The following is an 11,395-nucleotide window of genomic DNA, read 5'->3' on the forward strand; positions in this document are numbered from 1 at the left end:
TGTATCTTCCCCACTCCATTCTTAAAAATTCAGGTCAGGTTTGTAACTGAAACAGCTTACTTGTCTCCTGATCTCACTTCATTCCTCCCTCCAGTGTCTAAGACTGTCGTTGGGGGTCAATAGAAATGACAGAAATAGAATTAATGTAACCTTTTCAATTTTGCTATTCAGCATGCAATGCTCGAGTGTTTTTGTTAATACCTGACATGATTATTGCAGAATTTGGTTAGCTGGGGTTGATTGATGAATATAGTTCTCACTTCCTCTTGATCAGCTAGGGAAGTTTTCTCTGAAACATCCTCTGTCTTCTCATAGCCTGTAAAACCACAGCATGATTTTCCACATAAATAGATTTACTGACACAAGATTCAAGGCACTTCATGACACAAAAAGGACATTTATTGTGGATGCGAACTCAATGTATTTGCATTTCTCACAGATAATGACCCCTGAAGAAACAGAAAAGTTGTTTTTATATATCTTCAAGATGCTCATTAAAAACCTACACTCCCCACAGACCATCCTTACCTTACAAAGATCACTGAGAGTGGCGTAACTGTGAGACCTGCCAGCTCCCTCTGCATTTATGACTGCATTTTATTAGATTCATGGATTATTGTATTGCCAGTTTGTTTAACTGTTCCTTAAACTGATCATTCTCCACCAAGGTAAGTCTTTTTTGTTTCGGAGTTTCCAACTGGCATCAGGAACCTGGGGTTCCTGAAAGCTGATCTTATCAGTAGAGACCAAAGGGAAGAAGACACTGTTTACTCCATTCTATTGTCTTTTGTTTCAGGTTCCCTGTGGCACACAGCCTAGAGGCACCACCCTTCTCAGTCATCATCTTCCTGCTGTTACATCTGGAAGGAGAACAAGAATGCCATCTATAAGGCACTCACCAGGTTAAACCCCAGGTAGGCTGTGACTTTGCCACCTAAATCCATCTTTCTCTACTCTTCTACAGCCACCTGTTGCTGCTTTGACCTCTTGTAGGTTCACCTTTTTATATGTGAGCTTTGTCAGGGACTCCTTACTAATTCACAGGAATGGTTTGGTTTGGAAAGAACCTTAGAGATCATGTTCCAACCCTCCTGTCATGACCCTTCCAGTCAATCAGGTTCCTCAGAACATCATCCAGCCTGGTCTTGAACACTTCCAGGGACAGGAAGTCTGCAACCTCTCCAGGCAACTTGTTCAAAATGCCTTACCATGCTTATAGTTAAGATCTTCTTCCTAATACCTAATATAAACCTACCCTCCTTCATCTTAAGGTCATTCCCCTTGTCCTATCAATAAATGCCCTTGTTAAAAGTTCCTCTATAACCTTCTTGCAGGCCTCCTTTAGACACTGGAAGGCTGCTAGTAGATCTCCTCTGAGCCTTTTCTTCTTCAGGCTGAACTCTCTCTGCCTGTCTTCATACACGTGTTCCAGCCCTGTGATTAACTTAGTGGCCCTCCTCTGGACTTGCTTCAATAGGTCCATGTCTTTCTTACGTGGGGGGCCCCAGAACTGGATTCAGTAGTCCAGGTGGGGTCTCACAAGAGCAGAGAAGATGGGCAGAAGCACCCATCTGCCCATCAAGATGCTGACACCTACACCTGCTGGTCATGCCTCTTTTGATGCAGCCCAAGATGTGGCTGGTTGTCAGGGCTCCAAATGCACACTGTCAAATCCTGTGGAGCCTCTTGTCCACCAACACCCCCAAGTCCTTCTCCTCAGGGCTGCTGTCAGTCCATACACAGCTTGTATCTGCACTTGGGATTGCCCTGACCCATGTGCAGGACCTTGCACTTGGCCTTGTTGAACTTCATGAGGTTCACACAGGCCACCTCTAAAGACTGTCAAGGTGCCTCTGGATGACATCCCTTGCCTCCAGCATGTCAGCCACATCACACAGCCTCGCATTGTTAGCAGACTTGCTGAGGGGTCACTCAATCTCACTGTCCAAATCACTGACAAAATGTGAAAAAAGGTCAGCTCCCATACTGACTCCTAAGGAATGCCAATTTTCACTGCTTTCCACGGAGCTGTTGACTGCAATTCTTGAAATGCAACCATTCAGCCATTTCTTTATCCACTGGGTGGTCCATCCATCAAATCCATGTGTCTCTAGAGACAAGGATATTATGTGGGACAGCAAAGCAAATGCTTTGCTTCATCCAGTCCTTCTGTCACCCTGGCTTGATTTTGTGCTCATTGTGACGGACCAATCTTGAGTTGGAAGGATGTGACCATTGGAAGCCAAGGCCATTACGCTGGTTAATCTTAATTGGTTGGTCTTGTTACTTAATGAGATTCCTTCACTTGGTCCAGATTTTCTTTATGACACTAGCCAGAGAAGTGGCATCAGTATATTCTTAATTTTGTGTGTGCTTAACTTGAAATAGTTTTATTAGATTCATTGACATTCCCAGCACCTGCCTCCACTTGCCAGTGAAAGTTGAGCTTTCTGTATATTCGTCTATGAAGAATCTTGTGCCAGCCTGCATCCCAACTTTCATCTGTAAAAGGGGACACCCATGTATTCTTCCCTCCCAAGGCTTTTCACAAATGTTTTGTCAAGCAGTCTGCCACTACATTGCTGACAACAGGCCCAAGCAGTCTTCAGGCTGGAGCTTGTAAAGTACCAACAACTATAGCATAAATCAATCACCATAAAATCTTAACATGCTACCAGTAAAGTGTGTATATAGTTGCTCATTAAATATACACTGTTCATTCTGTATGAGAACAAGAAAAAGACACTGAAAATATACTATAATGCAACTGAATACATCAAAATGTATAGCATGTCAAGACAATTAGGGCTGTATATGAAAACTTAATGCTTACTTCTAGCACGTTTCATAAATGCTTGCAAACGTGTTAGGCAAAACCCAAGCCATTATCCAGTCCACTGGCCCAATATATTGCCTCTTACCTATTCAAAATACATTTCAGACACTACTTTGCAAGTTCAAGTCTCCACATATTGAGAAAAGGCTCAGCAGAAACTTTTAATTTCATCCCACTTCCCATTTATAATTCACAGACTCTATTATGACACAGGAAATCCCCACTACTACATTCACCTCTGCAATTTTTTGTATTTCCTTCCTTACCCAATGAAAGACACACACATTCAAACATCAGTATTTATCTCAAGAAGTCTCTTCAGAGGAAGGACAGCCAGCCTAACAGACTGGCCTACCTTAACAGGCACCAACAAAATACTCCAGGAACAACACAAGCTCATTTGGCAGCCTAACCCAGCAAAAAACCCATAACATCTTCAGTAACAACAAATTGCAAATAAATAAATAACCAATGAAACAAACAAACAGCCCTCAAACCAGTTAGAGTTTCTTTCAACAAGAGCACCCATTGAAGACCATATTTTGATTCCAATAAGAAATTTGGAAGAAGCATCTCTCTTGAAACACTCAGTATTTGCAGGGACTCCTCCTAAACCAGTCTTGATTAAAAAGTTTCTATATTAGTAAAACAACAACAGCAAATTCCATATCCCTAATTCTTCCTTCAGGTAGGGTAGTTTAAGACTTTCAGCTTCCATTCCTTAAAAGAGTCTCATTTTCACGACAAGATTGTAATGTTACATACACATATACTATGATGTGGAAATAAAGGGAAGGAAAGAAAACCGTCGACCAAATTGCCAAAAGGATCTTAATACACTCCTCTTCATCATAAAAAAATTCTTTTTTATTCTCTAAGTAGAGCTTTCAAAACCTTTGAAAGCTGATGCTGTAGCCAAGAACCTCTTACACAACTAAGTGCTGTGGTTTAACCTGGCAGGCAGCTAAATACCCTACAGTCACTCACTTGCCTACCTCAAGTGCTGGGGCAGAGAATCAGAAAAAAAGGTAAAACTCATGGGCTGAGATAAAAACAGCTTAATAGAACAGAAAAAGAAGGGAAAATCATGATAAAAGAACAAACAGAACAAGCAATGCACAATTGCTCACCAACCACTGACCAATGTCCATCCAGTCCCTGAGCAGCAGGCTGCCAGGCCCCTGCCAACTCTCCCTGGTTTTGCTGTTCAGGATAATACCAAAAGATCAGGGATATCCTGGCTGTGTCCCCTCCTTTACCTTCTGAACTCCCAGCCTCCTCCCTAGCAGGGCAGTATGAGATGCTGACAAGTCCTTGATTTAGTGTAAGTGCTGCTCAGAAACAGTTGAAACATCAGTGTGTTATCAACATTATTCTCAGCCTAAATCCAAAACACAGCATTGTATCTGCTGCTAGGAAGAAAACTAAGTCTATCCCAGCCAATGCCAGAATAGTCTGTTCGCTAGCTCATATTTCTGAAGCACGTGGTATAGTTCAAAGGTGGAATCACTATGAAAGTGTCTTCAGAATTATTTGCTGCAAAGCCATGACAGACCTTCAGTGACAGAATAGGCACTGGGAATCTGACCCATCAGTCTATCCTTCCAAGGAGTCAGAGCACAGAAGGACATTTAAATGACCTGCTTGAACCTGCTGGTACCACTGAGATGGCCAAACCTGTCCAGAAACTAAATCAAGATTTTTCCCTGTTGTGAAACACTGGGATCAAAACACACTTGGCACAAATAACCCCCAGACAAAGGGACTATAATGATCACTGCATCTGGTAAAATGTTATATAGTCCTAAAGACCATAACCAGAAATACCTAAGGATACATTAGGCACTACAAAAACTGATAGTCTGCTGAAGACAATCTGATGACCACTACAGAATTTCAAAATACATTCTTCATGTGAAAGACATCTCATCTTACCCCAGTTCAGCTTTACCTAGATTTTGTACAAGATGTGGTGTTTTGTACAACACCAACGAGAACCAGTTATTACCTACTAGTTTTGGTAGGCAGCATCATGGCATCTCAACTCTCTACCCTTTCTCAATGACCTAATATAGTTCACTGAACTCCACCAACACACAGAAGAAAAGGATTAATGCTTCAATCTTCAGAGAACCCTAATAAGACTTGAGAAGAACAATTCCACTATCCCAGAACCTCTCAAAAGAAATAGAATTACTTGAATGATCCAATTTCATATTATTTAATAGATGCATATATTAACTGTGAAGCTATATATAGCTAAAATAACCACAGTTAGTTACTGTATTTAATAAAGCTTTATGTAGGCCACACTGCTAAAAAATTCCCCTCGTGTTTTGCAATTGCAGAATACATGACACCAATTTCCTATATTTGTTTAAGAGGGCCAGATCTTCTGTGCCTTGAGAGAGACTTAATTGGTACACATACCACTTCAGAATGGTAAGCAGCACCTATTTCTTGCAACAGGATAACAGACTCAAAAACCTATTAAAACATGGTTAAACCTATTAAACCTATTAGAATGTGCTTGGTTATCCTTCATCAGCCATGAAGAATTTGCAGAGGTTTGGAAGAATAGCACAAAATCAGTAGTTCACTTTTGCTCAAATTCTTTTTCTACACAGGTAGCATGTTGGCTAAAGACCCTAAAATACCTATAATTTTTATTTTGCAATAATTTACAGACTGTAGTGTCAATTCTTCTGTGCAACTGTTGACCACTTCTTGGGAATGCTACATGTGCACATCCTTCTGACAGTTCTGATTCAGTTTGTTTTGGCTGAGCACAACATTTGATTTTTTTCTAATAACACTATCACTATCTCTTCATGTGAGAGAGAGCTTAGTTCTTTCTGAGATGGTGTTCAAGGCAGTCCAGCCTGGTAAGGTGGTTCATTATCCATGGAAAAGGTCTCTGAAGCAGGAATTAGTTGCTGCAGTGACAGGAGAGAAAAGTCAGATTTTAAGCCCAAAGATACAATACAAAAATTCTAGAATAAGGCAAGTAATACTGCCCATCAGACCCCCACAATTCTTAGGCTAAGGAATGGTCCACACCATGAGAGAAGTCATGGAAGCTGTTGTTTGTGATTACAGTATTACCAGTGTTCCAAGAACACAGAGGGACCCTGCCAGTAACGACTCTGCACTGGGGCAAGACTTTGGCAGAGTTCTCTGAAAGAAGCTTTACCATCACTTGGCATAGTGCTTATCTAAGAGACTTGGGCTGTTGCCAGAACTAGGGTTTGACAGTTCCTTTATGTCCCTGTCAAATACACCACAGAGTGTTTTAGAAAACACTCTGTTTTAGAAAAAAAAAAGAAAAAAGTTCTCTGTTTTAGAAAACAGTAGCATTTATAAAGAGCTGTTTAGAAATGGCAACTATGTAGTCTAAATGTATGGCGTAACCGGACTTGGAATCACTCGTCTCAAATAGGAAAAAAGAGACTAATTGATGTCGGTTTCACTGTGAATTATATCTAAGCAAAGACTAACTATAGATCAAATTAATTAGTAAGTGTCACATTAATATAAGACTAAGAAAACAGATTTCAGATTTTTTTGAGTAGTACTATATATACAGTAAAGTACAGTATGAGTCATATAGAATCAACTTGACTGGTATAATGAAAAAACTATCATGTCATTTTGCAAAAGTTAAGTTTCTTAAAAGATGCTTTATACCTACTGTCAGTCCTAAAGAAAGTAGTTTTGGTAAGCTTCTTAAATCCACTATTTAACTGCTTCACAGTCATTCAACCTTGAAAAATAAACCAGACTTTTTCTTTTTTTCCTTTTATTGCAATTGTAAATCTTAGATAGCCAGTTACCTTTAGGGAACACCATATTTATTCCATTAATAACCATTAAGAGTTCTGGAATTAGATAATTTTAAAGAGAGCATCAATTTTCCCAATTTATTTATGCAATGCTCAGCTTGCAGTGAAAACCAATTGTCTGGAACAAGGGCAAGTGAAAAGGAATTGAAATTAAGCACTGAAAAATCGGACGTTTAACTAGTCTCATTATGTGCATCTACTAATCACTGTGAGTATACAGGACTGCTGCTCTGGTTGTAAACACATTTCAGAAGTGTTCCTGATAGGATGCACTTTCTCCCTTTCTTCTTAGAAAGATGCATCCTTCTATTTCTTTGCCATTAACATTTCCTAGGCAGAGGCAGAGCCAGACCTCCTACAAAACTACTTTTGGTGGAGGAAGGCATAAACATGGTAAAACTGGAAAAGAACATCAATCTAACAGCCCACTTCTAATCTATGATTCTTTGTGCTTTTCCTTGCACAAAAGCTAAATAAAATATTCTTTGTTTGAAAGAAGAAAGAAATATACAAGGAGGAGGTTTCTGCCTACCTATACCAAACAAAGCACAATAAAACAAACAAACAAACAAACAAAAAAAAATCAACTGGATAGATGGTTTAAGCAAGGAAACTTTCAGACAAGGGGATAAATCCAGCATAACTGCCTCAATACTTATGCCATTACCGGGACATTGTTATTGTTACCTACAGCAACCAAAAACCACAGGCAGCCCCAACATACCGCTGCTTTGGGGTCCACGATTTCAAATGTTACTTTTGCATAAAATAAACCTTATAGTATTGTAATTCTACAGGAACGATTCTTTCCACAAAGCAGCTGCTGACACGTTACCTGAGGTTAAATAAATCCACTTAGGTACGAGACTTCAGCGCTGTCCGAAGCTTCCTGGCACAAGCCATGTATCAGAAACGCTTATTTCTGATGATCAGCGCACACGTACATGTCACACACAAAAGAGGGATTCCGGCTCATTCCCGGGCCGAGAACCCCAGGCCCTGAGCCCCGCTGCCGCTTGGGGCCGGCGGGCGGGGCAGCCACACACCACGGGGAAAACGAAACCACCGCTGCCATCGCTGAGGGGCAAAATGCTGCGCGGGGCTCACCGGATACTGACAACCATAAATACGAGGCCTCCCCGAGAACACCGGCACCGCTCACGACCCAGGCCGGGGTCGCTGCTGCCGCAGCCCCACGGGGGGCGCACGGCACGACAGGAGACGGGGGTGAGGAGCGCGGCGGCGGCGCGACACCGGCTCCCACTGCCCCCTCCCGGCCAGGCGGCGCAGACCCCTCCACGGCTCCGCGCCGGAACGCCGCCCGGGCTCCCCCGTCGCTCCCTGCCGGCGCGCAGAGGCGGGCGGCTCTTACCCTCTGCGCGGGAGCGGATCTCGGACACCGTTTTCTGCACCGTCGGCATCGCCGGGGCGGTGGCGCGGCCGCTTCCCTCCAGCGGCGCGCCCTGCACCTGCCGCCCGCCGGAGCGCGCCCTGCGCCGCTGCGAGGCTCGGGGTGAGGGCGGCGGGTCCCGACGGCGGCGGCTCCGGCAACCCGAAGCAGCGCCTCTTCCCGGCTGTGCCCGTCCCCGCTGGCGCCGCCGCTGCTCACTGACAGCCGCGGCGCCCGCGCTCCGCACTCGCCGGCCCCCTCCGGAACCTACCAACTCCGCCCTCCCCCCGCGCCTCCCTGTCCCGAGGCGTCCCGCCGCTATCTCCCTGTCCCCCGGGCTCGGGCTTGTCGGGTCACCGCGCCTAACCGGGGAGCGGCACTACGGCGGTCTGTGTCCCGCCTCTGGAGCGCGCGAAGCGCTTCCGATGCGACCCCCACCCCGTGACGCGGGGGGAATGGAACGCGCCGAGCCCTGGGCCGCTGCCCGGCGCTGGGGGCGGGCGGGGGAAGCCCCGGGCAAGGTCGCCCGGTGTCTCCGGCAGCCGCGGCGGGCGGGACCCGTGACGGGGCGGGGAATGCCGGGGGCCGGGCGGGGTGACGGGGCCCCGCCAGGCGGGCGCAGCCCGGGGCCTTGCCGGGGGGCAGGGGCGGGGGGCAGCAGGCCTGGCGGCGAGGCGGCAGAGCTGCTCAGCCGTGTTTATGTGCAGATCGGACTCCCCTCCCTCCCTCCCTCCCTCCCGTACGCTGCTGAGCGAGGTGTATATGGAGCGAGGGGCGCGGGTGGGGGCCGGGAGGCGTTCATCCGGAGAGGGAATTGAAACCGTGTTCCATAGCCCTCATCCAGGCGAGGAGAGTGTTTGTGCCACGCTCTGCTTGACAGGCAGCCTTCAAACTCTCGCCCGACTTTTTATTTTTAATCTCAGTCAGGATGCCGCAGTTTGACAGCCGTGAGTCAGTGTGACTCCAAGCGCTGCTCCCGAGTGAGCTGTTGGAAGGAGGTCCCCGCCGCAGATGCCTCGGGCGGAAGCCGCAGCAGCAGCGGCACTTTCACTTCGGCGCTGTGACTCTGGGGTGACGGCAACAGGCTGAACAGTGCGCCTGCTGCATGCTGCCCCCCTGCCTCCGCAAAAAACAGACACAGTGAAAACAGCAGGCAGGAGAAAATAGGAAAGGTGAAGGGATTTGGAGGCAGGTCTACTCGGCATAATTATGTCTTGCATCTGTTTCAGTCGGGCATAAAGCATACTGGCTGCCTAGAGGATGATGGAATGGAATAAAGCTACTGTTGTCTCATGAATCTTGAGAGGATTTGAGGCTGACGTGTCCCCGAAAGGCCACCATTGTGTCCTCAAGAATGTAAACACAGATTACAGATGTAGGATTGCTGCTGTTTTCACTACAAAGCATATACACCCACTAACTATAAGAAAATAAGATAAATATATAGTTTTTCTTGACAGCAAAAGAGTGAATATTTGATAAAATTGTATAAATTTAACCTCTGTAAATGGATTAAGCAAACCGTGTAGATGTTGGTGCTTAGGGTTTAGTGATGGACTTGGCACTATTATGTTAATGTTTGGACTCAATGGTCTTAGAGGTCTTTCTCAGCATTAATGATTTTATGATTCTATGAAGCAGTGCTTCATTCATGGAGGAAAGTGGACCAAGAATTTGTTTTTCTTCAATGCTGAGCTCAGGTATCAAGGAAGAAGAATACTTTGGTTCAGAGAAGACTGCATTAGGAAATAAATACTGTGGGTTTCTTTCAAGTCACAGGTCAGAAAACCTGTTCAAGAGTGTCTTTCAAAAGACAATGCTCTTCTGCATCATCCTGTGCAGCAATCTGCTTGGGTTGGCTGTGGTTTTGTGGGTTTTGAGTTTTCTCTTTCTTTTCTGAACCAGAAACAAGGATTGTAGAAAGATGCCTCTTCATGCATTTTTCTGGTAAAACAAAATGCCTGGAAACAACATGCATTGCTCATCCAGATTTAAGAAATAGTGTGGGTCAGTCAGCCGTGGGCAGTCTTGGCTGGTGCAAATTACTTTCAGCAAGAAACAGCTTCTAGTTTTCTATGACATTCCATTGAAGCCTGACTGAAGCAGTCATTTAGGGGACCCATATATATATATATATATAAACCTCCCAGCATCAATAGGGCCCTTTTGTGAAAGAGAATCTTGAGTGGTGGTTTGCAATTTGTAGCAGCTTCACTATTGTTAAAAGGCTGCAACAAAATTGTGAAATTCACTATAAATCAATATACATGCCAGTCAACATGCATTTCCCCCCAAATTACTGCAGTGCTGGTGACAAATAGGATTGTCACTTAAATCCACATTTGGATGCTGTTTTATGTCTAAACTGGGTTTTTTGGCTGTAATATCCCTGGCAAGTGGTGCTTATTACTGAAACCTTTGGGCAGCTGGAAGTGTACCCTCTTGAGAACAGAAGATACTATAACAATGCTGCCAAGCGTTATTTAAAATTGTGAATAGTTATTTTACAAATAAGGCCACTATCCACCTCATAAAACAGCATAACAAAAAAATTACTAGCCTAAATCTTCGTATACTTTTTTGTACTCTGAGTTACTGTGAAACCTTAAAAGTCTTAAAAAAACCCCAAAACAACAACCAAACCTTTTTTGAAGTTATAGCATGAGTAGTGTTTGAAAGAATGAGTAAGGTTTTTTAAATCATGCTATCAGTTAAGAAACTCAATTTTTTCAGGTTTTATTCTACAGAGTCTCAATGGTAAGATAGACATGTTTAACCATTTAGTTACACAACAGACAGTTAAACCAGATGTCATCCAAATGAATGAAACTCAGCTGCTATATTTCCTAACAGTCCCCATCCACTTGCAACATTACTCCAGGAGAAGCACAGTGGTGTCTATTTCTTCTACATTTCCCCTACATGATCTGCCAGCAAAACCAGCTGGCCCTTGTACTTATTTCTTTCCTTTGGAAGACAACTGTATGAGCTCCATCCTTTCACCTCTTCTATGTAAATGGAACCTGTGTCACTCAAATTTCCATCTCCACATTCCACCCTTCCTGTTTCGATACAAACAGGTCAGAAAAGGCTTCTGCAGCTTTTTAAGCTGAGAGTATGCTTAGTTTATGCACTTGAAAATGTGCTCTATATTTAAGGAATCCAATATTTAGCTTTGGATCATCACTTGTTTGGAATGTACATGACAGGATTGCAAAACAGAAGCAAGTCAGTCTGCTTTCCAATACAGCTATAAATTAAACAATACGCCTATATTCTGCTTTAAAGATTAGATGACACTCTTAATTGAGTTTTCTCTTCAATTTC

The 11,395-nt window shown here is 44.1% G+C and overlaps 1 protein-coding gene across 3 annotated transcripts in view; it reads right to left on the reverse strand.

Annotated features, from left to right (window-relative positions):
• ATP8A1 (ATPase phospholipid transporting 8A1) overlaps positions 1 to 8,611 on the reverse strand; it is a 101,254-nt gene extending 92,643 nt beyond the window's left edge. For all 3 annotated transcript variants that reach the window (XM_030947045.1, XM_030947046.1, XM_030947044.1), the window contains exons 1-2: positions 8,051 to 8,611; positions 202 to 316 (exon numbers count right to left, since the gene is read on the reverse strand). In XM_030947045.1, coding sequence (XP_030802905.1) covers positions 202 to 316; positions 8,051 to 8,099 — 164 coding nt within the window. In that variant the 5' untranslated portion in view covers positions 8,100 to 8,611. The remainder of the gene's footprint in view (positions 1 to 201; positions 317 to 8,050) is intronic.
• Positions 8,612 to 11,395: the final 2,784 nt, after the last annotated feature.

Source organism: Camarhynchus parvulus, chromosome 4 (assembly GCF_901933205.1).
Source record: "Camarhynchus parvulus chromosome 4, STF_HiC, whole genome shotgun sequence".
Taxonomy (NCBI): Eukaryota; Metazoa; Chordata; class Aves; order Passeriformes; family Thraupidae; genus Camarhynchus; species Camarhynchus parvulus.